This window comes from Pogona vitticeps, chromosome 2 (genome assembly GCF_051106095.1).
Source record: "Pogona vitticeps strain Pit_001003342236 chromosome 2, PviZW2.1, whole genome shotgun sequence".
In the NCBI taxonomy this organism is placed as follows: domain Eukaryota; kingdom Metazoa; phylum Chordata; class Lepidosauria; order Squamata; family Agamidae; genus Pogona; species Pogona vitticeps.
This window is the reverse complement of record NC_135784.1, coordinates 115,384,896-115,409,935: the sequence shown is the minus strand read 5'-3', so window position 1 is coordinate 115,409,935 and position 25,040 is coordinate 115,384,896. Positions and strand designations below refer to the sequence as shown.

At 39.8% G+C, this 25,040-nt stretch overlaps 1 protein-coding gene and 1 pseudogene across 2 annotated transcripts in view; one reads left to right on the top strand and one right to left on the bottom strand.

Annotated features, from left to right (window-relative positions):
• The window catches only part of DOCK2 (dedicator of cytokinesis 2), a 386,088-nt gene that overhangs the window by 64,317 nt on the left and 296,731 nt on the right, over positions 1 to 25,040 (top strand). For both annotated transcript variants that reach the window (XM_072990261.2, XM_020780495.3), the window contains exons 15-22: positions 1,216 to 1,314; positions 4,086 to 4,158; positions 4,257 to 4,360; positions 6,893 to 7,076; positions 7,170 to 7,267; positions 12,018 to 12,107; positions 12,437 to 12,537; positions 15,751 to 15,885. In XM_072990261.2, the coding sequence (XP_072846362.2) occupies positions 1,216 to 1,314; positions 4,086 to 4,158; positions 4,257 to 4,360; positions 6,893 to 7,076; positions 7,170 to 7,267; positions 12,018 to 12,107; positions 12,437 to 12,537; positions 15,751 to 15,885 (884 nt within the window). The remainder of the gene's footprint in view (positions 1 to 1,215; positions 1,315 to 4,085; positions 4,159 to 4,256; positions 4,361 to 6,892; positions 7,077 to 7,169; positions 7,268 to 12,017; positions 12,108 to 12,436; positions 12,538 to 15,750; positions 15,886 to 25,040) is intronic.
• LOC140705257 (U5 spliceosomal RNA) lies at positions 9,626 to 9,748 on the bottom strand (annotated as a pseudogene).

The window sequence follows — 25,040 nt, the reverse complement described above, 5'->3', positions numbered from 1 at the left end:
TGATAGCAAGCTTTCATGGAGGAATCCCAGGTCTTCAGGCCAAGCACCACTACCTCATGGATAGTGCGGAAAAATTATAGTAAAGAATCAAAAAATTGATGGTCTGTGAGAGGTCAGCTCAGACTCCGGGTCCAAAAGTCCTCAGGCAGTTTGCAGTCTCAAGCACCATTTCTTGCAGCACAACTGGAATTTTTACACCCCGCTCTTAAGGCCAAAAAGTTCGCCAATTACTCTGTGATTGCCCCCCTCACACACTCACATTGCCTGCTTCCGTGGGGAGATGGAAAAAGGAACTCAACATTCTTACATAAGTGGAACATTTAAAATGGACACACCAAACAAAACATTAAAGAGAAGTAACAACAGAATTATTTTTATAGGAGCTGTTGTGAGAGGAAGAAGCAACAGGAACTAGCTAGCAATGATTTGAGGTGGTGAGCTTTCCTTCATTAAAAGTGTTACTGTTTCTTTTAGAGTAAGTGTAGGCAATTGTGTTCTTCTAGACGTTTCTGGCCTATAAATGTCTGTCAACTTTATCCAGGTTAGCTGTTCCTGGTGGTTGCACCGCAAAAATATCTGGAGAGTTGCCGTTTCCATGCTGGGTTAGAGAAACAGGAGCAGAACCTTTTCTCAAATGAACATTTCTAATTTTGACCGTGTCATTGAGCAGCAGTCCTCTTGGAACTATTTTCAGTAGCTTGGATATGCAGTGTATATACGTATATCTGCATATAGCATTATGTAGCAGACTGGACAGCTCAGTGAATTGGATACCTGGCTGCAGAGCCAGAAGTTCAATTCTCCACTGTGCCTCCTAGGAGAAGAGCCAGCCTGTGTAGCCTTGGGCAAGTCACACAGAGTGCCTCCAGAAGAAGGGGATGGTAAACCACATCATGCCTATTCCAAGTTAGCCTGTTCCAACTCCAAATAGCCCTTACTATCAAGTATCAGTTTTACCTCAGAGACTTAGAGTATCCGTTTTTCTCCCTCTCTGCTAGTAAAGGACTCCCAATCATGCAGGGAATTTTGCTTCTCATTTTCCCCAGTTTGAGACTGTATGTTTATCCTCTTTGGGTTGGTAACAGAAACAGAAAGTATAGCTGTCACTTTTTAAAAGTATATTTGTAACACTTTTCTGTTAATGAAAAAGGTATCTACATGAGAACTAACAGGCTGCATCTCCTGCTCCCTCCCTCCCACCCTGTTTTGTGGAAGAATGCAATTTGTTTAGGAGCTGGGGACAAGCCTGTGAGTGAATACAAATCAGTTGTCTACTACCAAGTCAAACAACCCCGTTGGATGGAGACATTAAAGGTAGGGCAAAGAAAGAAAGGCCTTCTCTCTGCTTAGCATCTTTTCTTATGGGGATCCTTGGACACTGCTGCCCATGCTACCTCAGCTGAAAATACAGCTGAAAGAAAGGCATTTATAAGGAATGCCGTGTAAGGTTTTGTTGCGTCGACATAATAGGAGCAATTTTTCATTTGAAAAAATTAAGTTGCCTTGTGCCTACAAGGAAGTTTGAGTAGAAATTGAAACTACTATAATAAAGTTCAAGGTTTTCCTTTTATTTTCTGACAACGTGATTCATTGTAATATCATAATTATTTTTCAAAAAAAAACTGTATGTAAGTGTACAGTTAAGTATTGTGAAGAAATAAAGAAAATGGATAATTTATTCCCTGCCCTCCACAAACCCTTGGGCAATTTATTTCTGTCAGGTTTGTCCTTGTTAGAGAAGAATTAACACAGTCATCCTTTTAGTTTGCATGTAACTTGCAATAAGCAAATTCTTGGAAGGTAGTGATAGAAATAATTACAAAATGGCTGCAAGCTATTAGAAAAGCTTATTGTAAATCTGTTCTTCTTAAAGGAGAGAGCGTTATGGAAAATTGCTGTCATAATATGGCTCTTAGGTAGATAATGAGTTTAATTCCATTAAGGTGTTTTGCCAAGAGTAGACAGAGAGAAAAGGCATAATAAAAAGTATGCTTGGGTACAAGAACAGATCTATTTTCCTGTGACTTCAAACACTTCTGTGTTAGTAATGACCATTTTGTCAATGGTGTCAAAATAGAAATCCAGGTTAAACTTATAAGGAAATATTTGGGCCATTAATCAGTCTTTAAATGAATAAATCCAATGCCTATTCCTATTTTGATCAGCAGTGCCAAATTGAACACAATATGATGCAATTGTATTGTGGGCTGAATCTATAGAATTGTGATATTCTATAGATTCTATTCATGGCCCTTGCTCCTCTGCGTCATCGCAGACGCTGTCCCCTGAGAATAAAGAAGTCTGCTCTTCTCCTTGAGATGTAGAGAGAGCTAAAACTGAGGATAAAACAACTGACTTGATGTATTCCTTGCTATTGACTAGGAATGAATAAAACAATCTGTATCTGATCTTTAAATATGAAGGAGAGATGCAGGATTTTGGGAAAAGATGGGTTTATTATACTTAAAAACCACCCCATGATTCTCTGCCAAACCAATCAGTGGCCTTCCTCATGGACAATAATTTAGCAAAGCATCATGAAAGCCTCTTTTAGTTTGATTCCCACCCCCACTAAACTACTGATGATTACAGTAAACCCTTTCCCCACCCCCAACATCTGGGACTTGTCTACACGGAACCTTTCCGAGTGGGCTGATGCCATCTAAGTAAGATTGCTTGAGGGTAAGTGGAGGAACAATATGGCATTTGGTGCAATCCTTGCATCCAAATGGCATACAGACCTCAACTGACCCTATTTAATCTGGCTTCTTATTTATTTATTTATTTATTTATTTATTTATTTATTTATTTATTTATTTATTTAATTAATTAATTAATTAATTAATTAATTAATTAATTAATTAATTAATTAATTAATTAATTAATTAATTAATTTTTACCCCGCCCCTCTAGACAACATCTACTCGGGGCGGCTTACAAAAATTAAAAAACATTAAAACAATGTAGAAAATAACTAGCATAATGCAATTATTATAATTAATACTATCCAAGATGGCAACATTAAGAACCAGAAAAAAGAGGGGGAAAAAGAACTTAGGTGACTGGGGGGAAGGCCTGTCTGAATCTGGCTTCTTCTGCTGTGAATTTCTGATATTGTGGAATGGCTTAATAAATGACCCACTTCAGGATATCAGCAAATTGAACACTTCCCCTGCTCTTTGGCAGAGGGGCAGGGAAAGTGAAATTATTGTTAAGTTTTACTCTGACCATGGTTTTGGCTGTGGGCAGTATCTTGACAGTTATTTCAGAAAAGGCAAATAATTGTTTTTAATGTAATGACTGCTAGACCATCACATCAGCGATGGTCTAACAGAATAAAACAATAATAATTTCCCTTCTGCCAAGGAACAGGGAAGGTGTTCAGTTTGCCGATATCCTGAAGTGGCTCGATTATTAAGCCTCTTCATGATATTGGAACTTGACAGTGGAAACAGCTTTACATTTTGCTTCTTGGTCTATTCCCAGGAATTGCACACACTGGAAACAGACCAAACGAGAGCCATCCTACCGGCACCAAAAATGGAGAAGCCCCTAACAAAGGCTCAGAAATGTGTGTGTAGGTGAGCTCCAGAGCTAGATTGGTTTGCTCTAGCGTTTAAGTCATCTGTGCCAACCTAATCACTGGGAAATGGAGTGAAATGGGGAACATCAAACAGTGGAACAAATGCCCATGTGATCAAGCCCTTAATCCCTCCTTTCCATTTGATTTAGTGGCTGTTATCTCTGTGCCACAATGAGTAAGCAGAGTAGGACTTTCTACAACAATAGGTATTCATGGGGTGCTAAAGAGGAAAAAAAAGCTTTCAAAGCTTATATCCTGGCATTTGGTGGTACGGTAGTACTAAGGAATTTCTTTTGGAAAATAATAAAATACAGACCCTGAAATTATACAATAGAATATCACATTAGGTTTTGATGTACAGAGGCCAACAGCAATGTGAGTTGGAGGTCTCTAGCCATGGACTGTTCACAGTTGGGCTAAGAACTACAGGCAGACCTTCATTTATTCATCATGTTCTTTTACTTTGGTGGCTGTTTATGTCCAGTGCTGTTTCTTTATCTAGGTAGCATTGCCCATTGAGGACATGCAAAGAATTCACCTGCGCTTTGCATTTAGACATCGGTCATCACAGGAAGGTAAGTTACCTGCTTCATTCTTTGCTTCCATGGTTCAAAATCAGGCAAGTTGAATTGTTTTACAGCAAGTCAGTAACACCAAAGTATGTCTTGTGCAGCTAAAGACAAAGGTGAAAAGAACTTTGCAATGGCCTATGTGAAGTTAATGAAGGAGGATGGGACAACTCTACAAGATGGCTTTCATGAGCTGGCAGTTCTAAAGGTAAACTTATCTAACATACACATTTATTTTTTATCTTTATTGTACTGGGCACCATCTAACAGCACCCCCTACTGTTATAACAAATATTACATACCATTTCTTAGTGCGGCTATCAGTTAATTTCCTCTGGATGTAGCCCGTAGCAATTAAATATTATGATATCCATATTTAACTTGCATGACTGGCCCCAAACATTCTGTTGCCTGAATCATGGGACACCTAGAAGCTGACTGGAGTGGTAGTTGTGACAGAATAGCACATTCCACTGCCTCTAAAGGGAGCAAGCTAGCTAACAGGACGCATAGCAGTCCGTGTGGCACATACCAGACAGCTCCATGATTTTCAAAGCCCAGAATATGCTGCGGGAGGCATCTGCCTCACTCTGCCCAATGGTAGGGCCACTCCTGATAGTGTGGTTCCTCTAAAACTCAAGGTGGCCTGCTGTTAGAGATACTCACTTTGTTATATGGACATTCCAGCAAGGAATTGTGAAGTCCCAGGTGATTTTTCAGTTCCAAGTAAGAGTGAGACCAGAGGCCCTTAATTTGTGAAAATTAGGTCTGCACAAATGCAGTATCCTTTCCTTTTGAGAAGCAAAGCATATAATCATGCACACTCACATACATGCCACAAAATAAGAAGTTGGCTTTAAAAAGGTATAGACAGCTCAGTGCTTCTAATTTTTACTATCGTTTTGTACCATTTGCATTCTTTTCATTAAAGGCAGTGGGAGGGTTGCACAAATTTGTTCAATTTATGCTAATAATGGTACTTCTTCTCTTATCTTGCCAAGAGCACCTTCAAATATGTATATTCTCAAGGTGAGAACAATAATTGTGTGTCCCTTGTCCTTGTTTGTGCAAGAATGAGACAAGTGAGGATTTACTTCCCTATGGGGGTTTAGCATGTCGAAATAGCATTACTTGCTCTAGCTATAGACATTTCTAAATGTTGTAAGTCAGTAGAGTGGGCAACTTTGCTGGTGCCTGTCAAGACTTAATGACTCATGGGAGCAGAACAAATAACAAAAGAAATAAGAAAATCAAGGAGCATCTGTTGCTGATGCTGCCAATCCTAGCGGGCTGAAGCTAAACATGGGTTCTATATTGGGAAAAGGGAGACACACAAAAATATGTGTGAGGTCAGTTTTCACAACTGCTGCTGTTACATGGCCAAGATGCTATATCCCCTCCTTTTTTGTTGTTCTCAATTTCTCTTTTCTTCGCTTTTTCCTACTTTTCTTTTTCTTTTATTTTCTTTTTGGCTATCCTTGTTTGAGCAATCCAGAAAACACACATAGGGCACCTTGCACGGACATTTATTTCCTTTAGGATTTTTTTTTTCATTTAGAAGATATTTATGTTGTTTTTCTACTGCAAAATAAGATCAAATGAAGGTTGCAAAATGCAGCATAAAATGGCAGTGGAAACACAGAATGCCTATTGTTTAAAAGAGCACAGCAGTCTAAGTGGTCTAAAATAACATAACCAGAGGAGGCAGGCAATGAGAACTGCATGCATTACCTTGGGTAAGGGGAAAAAACCACCGTATATTGGTTTGTCACTAGGAATGGTAGAAACCTGGATACCAGCCAGATCTGTGGGGGAAACAGTTCCATACCTCCGGCTCTTAATTTGTCATTGTGGCCCAACCGAGCACCTTCCATATCTCTTTGTGGGCACTGGTGATGAGCACCTGCACTTCCAAATTTACTGCTACACCCCTGTTCATCATAATGTGAAACAGTGTGTTGTTGCTGGCCTTGGCTTGATATTGTAGTAGATCATGAGCTGCATGGTTCAGACATATACATTCTGTGAAAATACTGTTGCAAGCAAACACACATCTATGTGCTAGCTCAGATTTCTGGCTTTCCTGCAGATTTCAAAGCCCAGGGACGCTTATATGGGGGAAATATGCTCTCTTTAGGAGAGGCTGGACCAATGTTGGACTTTATATGTCATACCAGTGTTCAAGTGAACTCAGTGGAAAATTCCCGTGTAGACTGTCACACTCAATATGCGAAGACTTTTTCAGGGTGGGGCTTACAAGTGCCCACTAGATTCTCATCAGCCTTTTAGCTCTCCATGAGTTTTGAACAAAGCTCAGTTCTCATTACTGACCATTGGAAGTGCATTATGGGGAAGAACTGTATTTGGGAGGGGGAAAAACCTTGGGAATTTGTCTGTAGTTTTCTCTGGGTCATAATCCCAAATGTTAAAGTAATAATTTAAAAATGTTTATTTTTAAAATTATGCCAATGTGGGGGAAAAAAGCAAAGCAAAACTATTTATTTATTTATTTATTTATTTATTTATTTATTTATTTATTTATTTATTTATTTATTTATTTATTTATTTATTTATTTATTTATTTATTTATTTATTCATTCATTCATTCATTCATTCATTCATTCATTCATTCATTTATTCATTTATTCATTGCATTTATATGCTGCCCATCTAGACATAGTCTACTACAGCAGTTTTTCTAACTCATTCCAGTGATTCTTACCCATGCCTTGTTTTTAAGGGTGATAATAAGAAAATGGAAGATGCCAGTGCTTACTTGAGCCTCCCTTCTTCCCGCCTCCACATAGAATCGAAAGGCTCAACCTTAAGTCGCAGTTCAAGCAGTGTAGGAGGGCTCTCCGTAAGCTCAAGGGATTCCTTTGCCATTTCAACTCTTGTTTGTTCAACCAAGCTCACTCAAAACGGTAAGAGTATAAGCTTCTGACAAGGATTTCCATGTTACACTTGAAAAGTAATCTCTTTCTGTGCCCTGAATATATCAGTGCTCTTCTCTGCAGTGGGTTTGCTGGGGCTTTTGAAGTGGCGGATGAAGCCCGAACTCTTGCAGGAAAACTTAGAAAAACTGAAGATTGTGGATGGGGAAGAAATTGTGAAGGTATGTTCTGCTCAGTTATGCTTTTAAAGACACTGCAGTGGTGTAGTGGATGGTATTGGGGGGGGGGGAATCTAAAGTGTGCAACAGTTTGAAGAGCCAGAAGACTTTCTCCACCAACCATGACTTCCAGTGTTCTCTCTGCTGAGTTGGAGGTGATTTCTGTGGTTGTTCTTAGAATGGGCCTAACATATCAGTCCATCATAAGAATTTATATGGCCCTTTTTAATGTGAGGGATTGGAAATACTGATACATAAGCTGGCTGTCCAGCCTTAAGTACATACATCAGGCTAAGAATATCAGTGCTTACTATGAAACATTGAGCAGTCTATTAGTTCTATAGATAAATCAAGGAGCCCAGTGTTGCAGTTCAAAGTCATTCCATAATCTATATGAGAAATCTTAAAACAACTTTGTTAAAATGATTTTTTTTTCGATTACTTCTACTCCAGTAGCTAAAGTTTCTGTTATTGGGCTGGACTGCTCCTTGAAAACTATGCAAGAGACAGTCTAAGATGGCCAATGGAGTGTGGACAAAGACTGCACTTCTCCGTCTCCAATAATGCAGGCTTGTTTTCTTTTTCTAAAGTATGCCTCCTATCCCTTGTGGATTAGGCAAGCTGTGCCCCTGTTATGTTACGATCACCAAGAACTTCCTGTGTTTCCCCATGGACGTATCTCATTCATCTCATTCACTCATTCCTTGCTCTCCACATCTGCCCAGTGCTTCTACAGTCATGTGATAAAGTTGCTTTCCCAAGCTGGTTTGCAAGCAAACAGCTGATCCTTTTGTGTATCAGCCTGGACATGTAACTGTCGCTCTGCCACCAACTGGTTGTTCAGCCCAACTAAGCATTACAGGAAGATAACCCTCGTGCAGTTGCAGTTGATAGCTGTAGGGAGAGGAGATGTTTGCTGCATCTGGTTCCAGTTATGATGGAGAAGTGCCCGGATTCTGCTTTCCTCTGTTTGTAGCCATCCTTTGAAACAGAGATTACAGACCTACAGGCATATTCAAAAGTGTGGAAAAATATAGCACTATCCACAAAATCATGATGAGGTCAACATGTTGCATGTCAAGACAATATGGCAGTGCCAGCCTTAACCTCTAGAGATCCTTTAAGAATTGATGTACTGTGTTCAGCAGGAGTGCTAAGCAGGTCTGACATATACACACAGAGGCTGCACCCCTTTCTGCTCCAGACATTAGTCACCTATGGTGTCTGGACCTGACGTAGGTTTCAAAGCAGCTGAGAAGACTGAAGAAGATGTGTCTTAATCATCTGGGCAGATGGGAGAGATTTGTTCATTTCAAATGGCTCAGTTCCACTGACAGTGTCCCAAGCAGCAGACAAAGGGGCTCAACTGGTAGATGCTTGCTTTCCTCCACCCAGCAAACACTGCCTCCCCCAAGGGTTGCTGAAATGTTCGCCACCAGAGAACTGGACACTGTGAGATAAAGGGCCAGATTATTTAAATTGCATCAGAAAAAGTGCTGAAGGAAAATATGAAAATACTTTGTGGGAGATGCAGGCTTTTTTGGCTGTTTTTCTTATCAAGAGGGACAGATTAAGAAATTTTCTTCCTGACTTTTATTGTCTTAGGTTTGCCCCTTTGGCTTTCACTCTGACTTTGTAAATGAACAACAGTGTTTTCACTGTTTAATCATGTTCATCTGCCTGACTATAGGTGTACTTGGGAAACTCTGGTTATAATTCAAAGGAAGGGAGAGACTAGAACCCCCATTTCAGTTGCTACATGCAGTGAGTCAGATGAATCAAGGGAAGGGAGATCAGACCACTACTTTCTTCTACCTGCTGTATCCCTGCTTGGTCTCTTGGCCTGCCCTTGGCCCTCGTGTTATTGCTGAATGCTAGATTAGTTCACAATAAGGATGGATAAAATACCAACAATTTCCCAAGTTCTCATTGATTTCAACTGATTTTGACATGAGGAAACACTGCAGGAGGAATTATAAAGTCCAGCAGTGTTCCTTTCCTCCAGCTGAGAGGACAACAAAGAGCCTTTTTTCCTCTCTCTCAAAGTTGCTGTATTGTATAAAGCCTTTCTAGTAAGAAGGAAAGCCCACAAGCACAGAGCAAGGACAGAAGGACTGGCAAATTGTTTAAAAAAATACACCAGCAACCAATTTAGTGCTTCAGATTCTTAATAAGGAAATGATCATCTTAATTTGGCAATTAGTAAACTGGCTTAAAAAAAATTTGAATATGTGTTTAATTGTTTTTAAAATGTGATATTTATACTGTTTTTTTTTTAAATCTGTTGTTTTACCTGCTGTAAACTGTTTTGGGTCCCTTATGGGGAGAAAGGTGGCATATTAATTAATTAACAGATTGAATGGTTTTGCAGAAAAAGTGCGGAAAAAATATTCTCTCACCCACAAAACATGGTTATGCCACCATTATGAAAACTCTTTAGTAAAAGGCGAAAGATTTATGCGATCTGAAGAGAAACCAGAGTATACTTTATTGAAAACTCCAGAAAATGCTTCATTGCTCTGACTAGTGAGGAGAGGAACATTGTGATCCCTGCCTTAATCTTGCCTAAAAGGATGCAGGAAGCAAGGTTTTACTCACATACATCCTAGTTTACCGTTGCATCACACCTTGGTCATGGATGAGAGAGCTACTGTATCACTGAACCCAATCTTTCTTAGCTTTGCCCATCTGGGTACTAATTTTAGCACCAGCCTCAGCCTGGGGAAATAGCATGATTGTATGATTACAATAGTCCCTTGCAAGCTTCCTAGCCAGTTGGGTCCCAATTTCAATGGCTGTGTTTTGCTTTCGGAAATCAAGACAGACCAGGGATGTGTTCTGATTTGTAACAACCAAGAGCTCTCCCAAGGAGAATTCAGTCTAAGTTCTACAGCAGGTCACCCATGCAGCAGGACCTCTTAGTGGCTGGCTCTTCTATGCTAACTACTCTCTTCTGAAGCCCATGGCCACATTTCATGGAAGTAGACTTTTAATGGCTAGGCAGAGATGTTTTTATTTTTTAACCTGTCTGCTCTGTACATGTATCAAATGAGGAAATGACACAAGGATCCCTGGGGTTGATGGCACTCTCTTCATGCTTTTCACTGAGATTGGCTTGATTGCTCAAAGAAATCAAAGCTATGTGGAGGGCAGAATACTGCAAGGAAAGGCAGAAGCTCTTCTGCTATGCAGCAAGAGCTATGCAGCAAGAATAATCCATTTTCTCTTGTTCCAAAGCCTCACACAAATATTCTTCTGGGACACTCACCTTGATTAAAGTAGAATCAGCAAGCTGCTGCTTTAGCACTCCCCAAATGTATCAACATTCTGGACGTAGCAGTTTGTAACCATCACAGATGCCTTGATTCAAGGCTTTACTTTTTAATGCACGATTATCTTATAGTAAGCACAATATCAAGGCCAATTTAAAGGCAACTTGCTTTTGCCTATGTAAATGAGAAGGATAGGCTTACATAGTTATGAGAATTGTAAAAGCCATGATTATCTTCCCCTTCTCCCTTAATAGTCATGAAAATTATACTTAACTCTGAACCCAAAATATGTGTTATCTTATCTTGGGAAATATTTGTGTTAATGGTAAAAATTTGAATGTACTATTGGTTAATGCTCCATGTGGAAATAAATGCAAGTTGTTTTCTTGTGAAGAACCATGCACGTCAGGTTTTGACTATGGAAACTTGTTCTTTGGGAAGAAAATTGCACAGTGTAATAATTGTACCAAAGAAGAGGGCAAAATTATACTTTGTATTCTTCTAGGAGTAAACATCTATTTAATGGACTTAGAAATGAACTCAGTTTGGCCAAGTTATTCTGTAATGTCCACGTTGTGCTTCTTTATCTGAAACGCACGTTTCTCAGCAGTACATGAAAATCTAATTTAATAGGTGTAACAGTAAGATTAGCAACAGCTGGGGGCCCAAGGTTGGGAAAGGTTGTAATAGAAGTTGGCATCTGAAAGCTGGTTGGCTAATTTCTGCCTGCTGAGAGGATCTCTTCCTCTCATCCAGTCTTCTTGGCTCAACGCTGAGGGAGGGAGAGGCCAGAAAGAATGGCAGTGGAAAGAGAAATCCTTCTCTTTGTGGAATGGTCTATCCTGTCCATCCTCAGTTAACTAGAAATCTTGGTCATGATGGAGACTGAGAGGATCTGCAGTAGTGGAAAGAGAAGTTGTTACAGGCCTGGTAGTGGAAGGAGAGGTCTTGAATTCCTCGTTGTTCCCTCTTCCCCTAGCTTTGTGTTTTAAGTCTTTGGGTGAGAATGCTCAATTTATACCACTGCCTAGTTTATTATTGGCTCCACAGTGAATCCCCGTTTACCAAAAATTGCTAACCAGAGCTTCAGAGACTCTATAGCATAACCGTCTCTGTTGCAGTATGGTCCTGAAAAATCCACAGATAAACCAACAGTCTTGCCATTTGGAAGATGTGAGATATGAATTCCATGTAAACAACAGGCGATATTTTGTATTAAAACAATCACTGCTGTACATGCTTCAGTTAAATACATCTATGACTAAAATAAATGTTCAAAGATGTGTTAGAGCTCCATGTGACAGAGCTGGGAAGATGGATTCTTTGAGGCATGAAAAACTGTCCCTGGAGTTTGGTTGAATCTTTTTGTGCTTAAAGGAATCAAAATATTTTTTCTGTAGTATCTATATCCTGTCACTATGACAAAATGATTAACAGCTTGGTCATTCTTTTCATGCCTTTCTGTGCTTTGTTTTTTAAAGTTCCTCCAAGATACTTTAGATGCCCTGTTTAATATCATGATGGAACATTCTCACAGTGATGTGTATGACATTCTTGTCTTTGATGCCCTGGTAAGTGTTAATATATCAAATATTATAAACACAAAATCCTGGGGCACATCCTCTCTGTTGTTCATTAATTTTGACCTATGGACTGTTTTATGAAACAACTTAAAACTGAAAAAAAGAGAGAGTTGCTCTTCATATTTTACATGACTTCAACTACTACATAGATGTGCTCTACCCATAAGGAAGAAAGTGGGTATCTTAAGTCAATCAATCAGTCGCCTAATTTTTATATATTTATTCAAAGTGACCACTGTAAACTTTGCCTCTTGAAAAAGTGGTTTCACAGTTGATATTTGATGTACAAAAGCACTAATCTTATCCATCTCTTGCAGATTTATATAATAGGGCTCATTGCTGATAGGAAATTTCAGCATTTCAATACTGTACTGGAGGCCTATATACAGCAACACTTCAGTGCAACTTTAGCATACAAGTAAGTTTATAATAGTTTGCATCACTATGAATAAAGGACATATGTACAACCCACATTTCATTTTCCAAAAGTCTGTTCAGTCCCTGGTATTACCATCCAAAAACTTCTTGGGTTACACAACTGGACATTATACCTTCCTGAAACTTTGGATACCTCTGCCTCTAAGGTCAATAAAGGTTTATAATATATATAGCTTGTCATAAAATTAACATAGGCATTCCTTACAAAGCTGCTATATTTAATAACGGTATGTTTTTATAGATTGCCACATTGATCTTGGAGAGTGGAAAAGAAGGCAAGCCAGAAAATTCTGTAATTATTCAATAGCTTTTCCTTGAAAAGTGTGCCAAAAACTTTTAAAAGGACAGGAAGTTGGTATATGGTATATTAAGAGCCCCGGCTCATTTTTCATCAGTTGCTGCTGAAACCATTTGCTAAGGATGTACAGTATGTGCGTGTGTTTTAATATGAAATGGCAGAGATGCTTTCTCATAGAGTCCAAGTGAGACCCAGTCTATGTAGTCTGCCAGCCACCTGCAGGGTGATTTCTCTCCCATCCAAGTTTAGTGCATAGCAGAATTCTCCACACAGACTGCCTGTATCAAGTGGAAACTAGGACTCTGTTCTTGGCAGCTTGTCATAGTGGTACCACGCGGTTTCTCCACATTGTGGGCTAGTCACATGGTGAACTGAGTTATACTTTTTAGATCCACAGGATGGATAATGTATCACATACCTTCAGCTGGCTTTCACCTGAACACCAGCCCTGTGAAATAAATCTACTACAGAAGTGGTTGGATGTCCTTTTTCCTGGACTGAGAAAGACTAAGAATCTGATCTGGCCTAAAATGGCATGAACACTAAGCTGTAGCAGGGTCCCCTGTTCAACTGTTTAAGGGCTTCCCAGTATAATTCAGCAGATTTTATTTTATTTAATTCAGCAGAATTTATTCACCGTCTAATACATAAACTCATTCAGTGCATGAAGGTCTGTTTTGTTGCTGAGTAAATGTACTAGTTCTATGTGAGGCTTATTTGTTACTTTCCCCCCTGCCACTGTCCTCCACTGGATAGGTCTGTGGAGTCATTTGCTATCTCTGTGTGTCCATATGAGTGTGTAAAACAGAGCAGAATATATGCTTAAATATTTTCTTTAAGTAGGTCTGATTTTCTAGCTAATTTGATCCAGAGTTGATCAAAGGTCCTGCTGAAACCAATACAGACATTAGCTGTGATGTAATTTAAATTCTATTGATTTACATGGTGAAGAAATACAACAAGCTAGCAGTGCAAGCCCTATGTAGGTCTGTTCAGAAACTGACTCAGTTTTACTGGGTTCAAGGGAGCTTACTCCCAGGCAAGCAGCTATTAGCACATTTTCAATTAGGATCCAGTCCACTGTTTTAAAAGGGAACCCATAGCAGTTGTTTTCATTGCAATTTGTGATTCCATCCATGTACTTTTCTGTTTTTCTCATAATCACCACCATTGTTAGGCACATCATCATTATCATCGCTGTCATAGTCCTTATCAAAACACTCTCATGCTGAATAAACTTAGTTATTGCAACTCTAGGCAATTCAACTAACTGTGAATTGTTTGACCTAAACAATTCCCACCCCTAAACTGTGCTTCCAATATTTTTCACTGCAATGACTGGCTGTGGGCCAAGGCCATCCTTTATGACAGATAGAAACAATAGCTGGAAAGAAAGGTCATGACACTGCGATTTCCCCTCTATTGAATGGTGCAATAATCTATATTGGAATTATAACATAATAAAACAAAATGTAGTCATATTATTGGATCAACCATGTATGTTTGCCACTTTACTCTTTTTAGCAATCTAGTGTGGCAAAGGCTACAGTCACACTTACCAAATGTTTCTGGGTTACTCCTCATGACTCTTTTTTTTGGGGGGGGGGTTTCAGATAATGCATGGCCATTATCGATTCTTTTGTCCCTCCTCCATGCTATCTCCTCATTAAATTCTGCCTGCAGGGAGACTACTACTATTTTTGTTCTGCATTTCATAGCACAGTACTACCAACATTGCATTCAGTGTGTACTCCTAAACCAATTCATTTCCTTTACTTCTGGTTTGCGGTCCCACCTCCCCACCTACTTTTGATCAACTCTCTTTTTTTTAAAAAAATTTCAAATGGAAAAGCACCTTGGTATTCTTCTGTCAAATGCAGCTTGAAGTACAACAGTGTGCTATTGGTTCTCCTATATAGAGGGTAATGCAGTGCGGAAATGGAGGGGGGGGAAGGCACAGATCACTATGTGGCCAGCAATAGATGGCCCTAGCACTTATGGGCAAGAGGCTTTCTAACATCATCACAAAGAGCAAGCTTCGGTGATCTGAGGAACCCTGCATAGGCAGTCTGGGTTGGGAAGAGGGGCTGGGTGGATATTAGAGAGATGGGTCAGGTTTTATGAAGGCACGCAAAAGAGAAGCCAATCCCCAGTCCCCTCCTGACTGGCAAACCATGACAGCTCTGAGACAACACTGGCTCAAGGTCAATGAAGCTGAGCGGTTCTCTCCTTGAAGAGGTGGCTCCTTATTCCATTTGCTTCACATGTCACATGAGATGGTGCCCCCCTTCGCTCATCCCTCTGCTCAAGGCTCCTCCCCCTCTCACTTTGCTCTGTTTCTCCACACAAGGAATATGTGCATTGAGACCCTTTTCTGCTGCAGTTGGGAAAGATTGGAGAAAGAGCTTTTGTACTTTCCAAATGGCTAATCCCATCAGGGGCAATGGGGTGGGTGTGTCTGTGTCTGTGCAGGTGTGCAAGGGGGAGGCACCTTGGCATGTGTCTCAACCCCAGGGAATAATAGGGGAGGGGAAAAGCCCCAGCAAATAATCCCTTCATGCGCTAGACCACCCCCCACCCATGCAGGGCTTCAAAAAGGAAAGGGACAGAGAGCAGGAGGGATGGAGGGCAAACTGGTGTCTCTTGGATGATGTGCTGGCCGGCCAAAACCCACCTTGCAGGGGTGTAGATGAACGTATCACAACTCATTTACCCCCCCCCCCAAAAGGTGAAACTAGCAAAAAACATATGAACCACTATCATGGGATATATGTCCCGTGACCTCAATGTGTGACTATACAGAAAGCAAAAGATGTGAGGAAAAAAAGGGATACATTTTACTGGTGTGACTGTGGCCAAAGTTGGTTTTTCTCTAACACATCATCCTTATTTCAGGAAGCTAATGACAGTTTTGAAGACTTACTTGGATACTTCCTGCAGAGGAGAACAGTGTGAACCTATACTAAGGACCCTGAAAGCTCTTGAATATGTATTTAAATTCATAGTTCGGTCAAGGACATTGTTTTCACAGTAAGTATTAGATCTTGATTGCTTTACAAACAACAACCCAGGAACCGAAGTGTAGCCTAGAACAGCCATTCTCAATGGGGGCCATAAGGTCCCCTGGGTCCCTGGCACATTTGAAGGGAGCTATAGACTGGAAACAATTTTGCACACACACACGCAAACAAAACATGCTGCTTACTGCCCCATAGCGCTTTAAGCTCTTGCTTAGTGGTTTACATTACAAGTTAATTATACAGGCTACACACCCCACCTTGTAAGGTTCATCATGCCACTTACAGTGCATAATCTCGATTTGGTCTATATTTCTTTCATAGTTTTTTGGCCATGGTCAAAAAAAAAAAAGGTTGAGAATGGCTGACCTCGAACAATGCTGATCCTGGAGACACCAGAAGCTGGGAGAGGCAAAATCATTTGTCCGGTGGCAGTTTAGCCAAATGGAATGTTATACGGAAATGGGAAGGTAGCAAAATGGAACCTTCATCTATAAGAGGGGCAAGAAAAGTGCAGCCTGTTGTCCACAGGTAGATCCAAGTTCTTCTTTGTGGTCTCCCAGGTTCTTCCAGTGCTGTCCAGATTTCTTTTCTTTCTTTTTTTAAATCAGTGTCCCAATTTGCCACTGAAATTCAGCACCAAATTTCTAGATTGGCAGTGTACTGTAATCAGGTTTATTGAGTGTTAAGTACTGATTGAAAGAAGACATAACGATTTTTTCATTACAGACCCCTACCCCTCCATTTCTTAATCCCTTGTTTCTTAAACAACCTTTGTCAGTTAAACGGCCTTTGTAAGCCTTTGTTATTTAAGCAGACATTGTCTGCCTTTGCTTTCTAATCAGCCGGTTGCTGCTAAACAATTTTAAAGTCCTATGATTCTCTAAGTTGATTTACAAGTATTCTATAATTAATTACATTTATTCCAGAATGATTTAAATGTAATCTTCAATTTATTTTAATTAAAGTTTATGTCTGAGTGGGTTCGTGAGAGAAAATTTATTGCTTAATACTAAGGAATGTTAATACAGTGTTTAAAATATGAAATAGAAAAAATTAGTAGGAAAAAAACCCACTAAGCCATTTAGTCCATGCCCCAATTGAGTACATGGCCATCAAGCAGTTGGCCCATTTGAATTTGCCCATCCCTGGATTGGTGTGCGTCCAAATTCTGGGTGATAGCCACATACCAAAGTGGAAGCCATCTCATACATCCATTGCTTCTGAGTACCCCATTTAGCTGACTGCTTCTGAAAATAGAAATCTTTCCTAGATGAATCTTGATTGCATTCAGCAAGGCAATTATACAATTTCAATTATGCAGTGATATTAATCCTTGTGAGCAGAACAGTATGAGTAATGTACAATTTTAGTTTGTTGATAATGTTGGCAATGTAGATTTTTAGAATGTAGAGACAGTAGATTGTCATGGTTCTTCATTATCACCTTTGTAGTGCTAATTACATATTGCATAGCATTTGTGAATATTTTACCAGAAATGCTCCTTTGAATATGTTTCCATCTGTATGTGTGACATTAACACCACACATAGAAAACAAAGCTTTATGGACTTTTATGGATGCTGAATAGCAGCTTCCTCACTGACTATTATAACGGTATCTCAGTGACTTTCACTGTAGAAATAGTTAATAGTGGAGTCTGTCTGTCTGTCTGTCTGTCTGTCTGTCTGTCTGTCTGTCTGTCTATCTATCTATCTATCTATCTATCTATCTATCTATCTATCTATCTATCTATCTATCTATCTATCTATCTATCTATCTATCTATCTGTCTATGCATACCTGTATGTATGAATGTATAGAATGTTATACCATTTATCTTTTTTAAAAAAAAGCCCTCAAAGGTTTAAAAAAGATGCATTGAAAACAATAGTGAAAAATTAGAAACCACAATAATAGTCTTATGCTTGTTGACTGAGAATCAACTCACACTGAATTAAATGGAACTTATTCACAACTAAGTGTTCATAGGATTGGAGTGTAAAGATATTAAATCTTTGACTTGAGCACAAATTTGCTAGGAGCTGCTGGATAGCTCAGTGGTTTAGTATCTGGTTGGGCGTTTGCTTCCCCACTGTGCCTTTTTGATGGGGCAGGACTCAATGCTCCATTGGGTCCCTTCCAGCTCTGCAGTTCTGAGATGATGATGATTAACATAATTCAAAATTACAATAACCATTTCCTGTTGAGCTTCATTCTGTTTTGCTTTCCTCCTACGCACCACTCTCCTTCCTTTTTCTGCCTCTTATGCACAATTGTATTTTTCTGTTTGTACCTGCAAGTTGTCTAGATATAATCAAAACTAGGCTCTTGGCTGTTCAGCCTTGTTTATCCAAAACAGGACATCATGTCCATATAGGCTGACCTTTACGGGTAATAGAATTGATGGGTGGAAGCTTTGCCAAGCGGTTTATTTAATACATCTATAGATTTTAGGAAATTACTTTTAAAAATTCTGGTAATTGAATCAGAGTTGTGTAAGGTCAAGAGGAAGAAGGGATAATTTGCATATTGAACTTGGTGTGCTCTTGAAATATACTTAGGATAGAATAATTCACTTTTTTCTTTAGTCACTTTGTGACAGCCTTCCCCAACATGGTGCTCTTCAGATTTGTTGGACTGACTGAAGGGAATTGGAATCAAACACATCTTGACCACACTAGTCAGTGGAAAGGTGTTTCACACAATAGTTTTCCTTCTTAGTTTGAATATGTTCTATTGATTTTCACGTTGTTCACCTTAGGAAGAGATGGGAAACTTCATTGGCTTCACAACCAATTTTATGCTGTCATTATCCACTGAGGGCCACATAGACCAGGAAAAATGGCAGAGGGAGGACAAAGCAAGCAGATAAGATGGCCCAGTTCCAGTTTTCAGAGGTGGCTGTTTAGGGTGTGCCAAACACTGTGCTGAATCTCAGTGAATCAAGGTGAATCACTGCAGAGTTTGCCTTTAAGGGAAATTGAGGATGTCTGACGGGGATTGGGGCAGCAAAAACAGCTGGGGAACACATATAGTCTCAGGGCTGGACTTTGGCCACTCCTTGCTTTAGGGTATCTAACCATCCCATGCTACAAAACATTTGTTGTTGTTTAGTTGTTTAGTCATGTCCGACTCTTCGTGACCCCATGGACCAGAGCACGCCAGGCCCTCCTATCTTCCACTGCCTCCCGGAGTTGTGTCACATTCATGTTGGTTACTTCGCAGACACTGTCCAGCCATCTCATCCTCGGTCGTCCCCTTCTCCTCTTGCCGTCACACTTTCCTAACATCAAGGTCTTTTCCAATGAGTCTTCTCTTCTCATGAGATGGCCGAAGTATTGGAACCTCAGCTCTAGGATCTGTCCTTCCAGTGAGCACTCAGGGTTGATTTCCCTTAGAATTGATAGGTTAGTTCTCCTTGCAGTCCAGGGGACTCTCAAGAGCCTCCTCCAGCACCACAATTGAAAAGCATAAATTCTTCAGTGGTCAGCTTTCTTTATGGTCCAGCTCTCACTTCCATACATCACTACGGGAAAACCATAGATTTGACTATGCGGACTTTCATTGGCCAACTGATGTCTCTGCTTTTTAAGATGCTGTCAAGTTTTGTCATTGCTTTCCTCCCAATAAGCAGGTGTCTTTTAATTTCGTGGCTGCTGTCACCACCTGCGGCAATCATGGAGCCCAAGAAAGTAAAATCTGTCACTGCCTCCATATCTTCCCCTTCCATTTGGGTCCAGTGGCCATGATCTTAGTTTTTTTTTATGTTGAGCTTCAGACCGTTTTTTGCACTCTCCTCTTTCACCCTCATTACAAGGTTCCTTAATTCCTCCTCACTTTCTGCCATCATAGTGGGTATCATCTAGTTCCTTAAATCTGTTCTTCACTTCCACTGTATATTCATAAGGGATTTAGTTCAGATTATACCTGACTAGCCCAGTGGTTTTTCCTAGTCTCTTCAGTTTAAGCTTGAATTTTGCTGTGAAAAGCTGATGATCAGAGTCAGCTCCAGTCTTGTTTTTGCTGACTGTAATGAGCTTCTCCATCTTTGGCTGCAGAGAATATAATCAATCTGATTTCGGTATTGCCCATCTGATGATTTCCATGTGTAGAGTCGCCTCTTGTGTTGTTGGAAAAGAGTGTTTGTGATGACTAGCTTGTTCTCTTGACAAAACTCTATTAGCCTTTGCTCTGCTTCGTTTTGAACTCCAAGGCCAAATTTCCCTGTTGTTCCTTTTATCTCTTGACTCCCTACTTTAGCATTCCAATCCCCTAGAATGAGAAGAAATCCTTCTTTGGTGTCAGTTCTGTAAATCATCAGAACTGTGTTGTAAATCGTCATAAAACTGGTCAATTTCAGTTTCCTCAGCATTGGTGATTGGTGCATAAACTTGATTACTATGATGTTGAAAGGTCTGCCTTGGATTTGTATTGACATCATTCTATCATTTTTGAGATTGTATTCCATTACAGCTTTTCCCACTTTTTTTGTTGACTATGAGGGCTACTCCATTCCTTCTGCGGGATTCTTGCCCACAATAGTAGATATGATAATCATCTGAATTGAATTCGCCGATTCCTGTCCATTTTAGTTCACTGACGTCCGGGATGTCAATGTTTATTCTTGACATCTCCTGTTTGACCACATCCAGCTTCCCAAGGTTCATAGATCTTACATTCCAGGTTCCTATGGAGTATTTTTCTTTGTAGCATCGGACTTTCCTTTCACTTCCAGGTGCGTCCACAGCTGAGCGTCCTTTCGGCTTTGGCCCAACCACTTCATTAGTTCTGGAGCTACTTGTCCTTGTCCTCTGCTTTTCCTCAGTAGCATCTTGGATGCCTTCCAACCTGGGGGCCCCATCTTCCAGCGTCATATCTTTTAGCCTTTTGTTTCTGATCATGAGGCATTCTTGGCAAAGATACTGGAGTGGCACTGCCAATTCCTACTCCAGATGGATCATGTTTAGTCAGAACTCTCCACTATGTCCTGTCCGTCTTGGGTGTCCCTGCACGCCATAGCCCATAGCTTCTCTGAGTTACTCAAGCCCCTTCGCCACAACAAGGCAGCAATCCGTGAAAGGTTTTTCATCCATAATGGATATTTAAAAATAGAATGAACATGATTCCTCTTCCCCATTAGTAGCTAAATGATCACTGATTTAGAGTTCACAGTTCAATACAGTACTGAAGCACTTTGAAGGTAAACACATGAAGGAACAGAAATAGTAAAAGATGTTCTATACCTTCGAAATAAAAGGTTGAGACTTGGACAGGTGGTTATGAAGGAACCTGAAAAGAACATAAGGCATAAAAAATGTATCACTAGACACCAAGGCCAACATCATCGACATGATTGTATTTCTAATTACTATGTATGGATGTGAAAGATGACAGAACAGAATTGATTTGTTTGAAAAATGGTGCTGGATATCATGGTCTTCCAGAAAGGCAAACAGATCTAATCAAGCCTGAATTCTCTGGATGCAAAGAAGACAAAACTGACGTCATACTTTGGGCACATTGGGAAAAGACAAGACTTATTGGAAAAGATAAAAATGCTAAGAAAAGTTGAATGTAGCAGGAAAAGAAGTCTCCATAAAGAAAGCCATGATCTTGAATTTGCAAGAGCTGAGCAAGGCAGCTAATGATAGGACATTTTGGAAGTCACTCATTCATATGGGTCAGAACTGGCTTGATGGTATATAACAACATGTAAGCAGCCATCTCCCTTCTTGTGCACAGGGCTGCTCATTCCATGGGGCATGGGTTTGAAAAAATGCTGGTAGCAAGGCAAGTGGATCCTGAGGTAGTACAAAGATAGCCATGTACCAGACATAATATCCAATCTAGTAACTCGATTGGCTGCACTGGCAAATATTGTGCATGAAGTCTGTAGAGGTCCTAAAAGCCTTCAGTTTTAAAGGAGAGAAATTCCAGCACAGCATTTGAACATTTCATTGCAGTGTCCCTAAGCTTAATTGTACCCTTCAGGATCAGCATGTTACTGTTTCCAAACGGGCGCAGAGAGAAGGGGAAGGAGTCTCAAAATCCAATAAATGTGTAATCAGTGTGCATTTCATTTCCATAGGTAGGCTTGGATATGGGAGAGTGTTCATCCTAAGATCTACACTTTTAAGAACAGCTAATCTTCTCACAGTACATGGAGAAATTGAGGCTCCTCCCTTCAGTATGAATTTCCTTTTTAATGTGGCATTCTCCTTTATAAATAATTGACTTACATTTTAACACATGCAAAGCAGAAATTGGAGACAGGCAGATCTGAGGAAGCAGTAAAGGTTTGCATTCTCCAAAGGGGGGAAAAAAAAGGAAAGTAAGATTGCTAAGTTTCATTATGGAAAAAAAATTGCCTTAGATTTGCAATACAGAATTATGGAATAGAAAGAGTTCTCCAACCACATAGTAGCTGGGCAAAAGAGAATGATTTTCAGAGCAGAAAAAAAGCTACTTTAAATAAACAAAACAAATAAAAAAGAGGGTGGAGGAACACAAGTGATAAAGCTACTTCTAATATTGAATATATTCTTGAAAACTTTGAAAAATGAGATCCTTATCCTCTCAAATATTATCTAGATGCTTTTGATAAGAAATACCTTCCTTGGGTGCCAGCTTCAGTGTTTCTCTAGTCACGTGTTCATCTCTGGAGGATCCTTGGCTTTTCACATGCTCAGTATTGAAGCAGTAAATCACCATAGCTAGGCCTGCTGTGGGTTTGAGATACCCCATACAGTTGGGATGCAATCAACTACTAAATGTACACTTTTTTTTCATATGGGCAAAGGTGGCGTTTGTGCCCTGAACCAATATTATAATATTACCTAGGGGAATTATTGCTCTCTGGATAGAGGAGTGAAAAAGCTATGTTGTTCTGTGAGAGACAGAAATAAATGTAAAAAAGTTTAAAATTACTGGGGGAGAGGAAGGAATGGTTCTTTGTTAGGGATAAAATATCGTATTTGGAGCCCCATATAAAGATTCCAAGATAAGGCTTAATATTATTGCTATTGTTCTTGAAATATCAGAGAGATAAGGCATGCCTGATGTTTAAGTACATGTTTATAGTCACTTCAGATGTTCTGCTTCAAGGTCAGAAGCCTGAAAAATGTGCTGATTTATATGTTCCTTTTGAAGTCTGCAGCAGTAGAATTTATATTCAGCCTAGTACTGAGGCATCAGATCATATGTTCCAAACAAAACAGAATGCTTCTGTGTTGGAAGTCTTCTTGGAACACAGATATAGTCCTGGGCTTACAATTTTTGGTAAAACATTCTAGGAAGACCTTGCTCTACTCTGTTGTTCTAGTATCTTTTGGATGTGGTAGAAGCATAAATGCTAGATAGCTCAAAAACCTTTAACCTTTCCTTTCCTTTCCTTTTAAAATTTTAGCTCAGCACAGGGAAGAACATTAATTATAGAAGAACATACTTTAATGTTAAGGTTCATTTCCATTTCCTCTGCCTTTTTTTCTCTGACAGAAAAAAAGGGCAAGCTAGCTGAGGTGCAGTACTTAGTTTGCTTCAATTATGTTGCTTTGTGTCCTTGTTACACTAGAATTTGGATTGCTTTTGAAAGTGTACTTCTGAAAGAACCTAGAGATGGAGCATGTTGTCTCAGAATAAACCTGATATTATTGGTATAATCATATACAGACATAGACTTCTGGGTTCAGTGTAAAAGTGAAATGAAATGAAACTCAGCTTGGTCCTGTGAACTGAGGTTACCTCTTGTTTCCTTTTGTTTTTTACCCTGCTGTAGTGGACTACTTCCAAACACCCCTAGGTAGCTTCAGTGGAAGCTAGTCTGCAGTTACCTCTCAGTAACGGTTCATTTCATCTTTTCTATGTGTATGCTGAATTGGGAAAGAGTGACAAGGGTTATATTATTGCCCTTGGCCATGAAATCAGACACATTGCTGATTGAAGACAACTTCTGCTGTCTGAGGTAGAGCAGCATAGAGTACCAGCCAGTTACCTGAGCTGATGAAGCACATTGTATCCAAATTCAGGTCAATGAGTCAGACATGTGAGGCACAAAATCCCGAAACTATTGCCTGAGGCAACTACTCTACTCTGCCTAATGGTGGGACTGGCTCTGTGTCTTCACTCTTGATACCAGTGTAATCTGTGTCTGCACACACAGCTAACTGTTATTTTGCACCAAAGGATGGGATCAGTTATGTATATGTTTGATACTGAGACAGAGTCAACATCATAGTCACTTTGTAACTTCCATGTATTGTTTGGTTTTTATGAGAAGAAATCTCCAAAATCAGCTAATAGCCACATAGTTTCCCAGCTGGGCAATTTCTTCACATGTTCTTCCATTACATTTGCAATAAAATATCTTTTTTATATATAATGCTTTTCAACAGATTTTTCCCCTCCAGGTTTATGCGTTTTCTCAATGTAAACAAAGTTCAATTTCTGGAGGGACATTAGTATAATTTTCCATTCATATTTTTCATGCCACTGAAACTTGGATCGCCAGTACTAGTGGACCAAATCAGTGATGTTTGTAAATGTTGATAGCATGTCGCTAATAAAAGGGGCTTGGCAATAGCAAAAAATTCTCTTAGTATTGGAATGGAGTACTTAACTAATCCTGGAATGATGTATTAGACTATAGTGGAAATAATGAATGAAAATCAGAAGAGAAACAGCTCCAGGCTGCTTTTCCTGACAGCTGAATAGGTTGGAGTTGGCTTTTACGTTGCCAGCAGGAACACCCAATGAGTGGTATGCTACTGCTGATTGTTCCCTTCTTTGTCTGCAGCTCCAGCTCCTCCACCCCTTTTATGGAGATCTCAGGGGGAGGGCAGAAAATGATGAAGATTGACTGCCTTCTGCCAGCAGGATTCTTCTGCTGATCAGAAGAATCCTGCAGACAGAATGAGTCTTTCTCTCAGGAGACGGCTTATGGTAGATCCAATCCTCTTCCTCTGTTCTTCTCCTAAAATGTATGCTAGAATTATGCAAGAGTAGGATTTGGATTTTTAGATGGAAGGGAATGTTGCCAGATGCCAACCACTGTCATCTAGAGGACAGATTGTCAGAGCAGGACTGAAGAGACCTGGATTCAAATCCCTACTGAGCCATGTATGTTCAATGGTAGTAATAGTAAACAACTCCTATAACATCTGCCATACCTT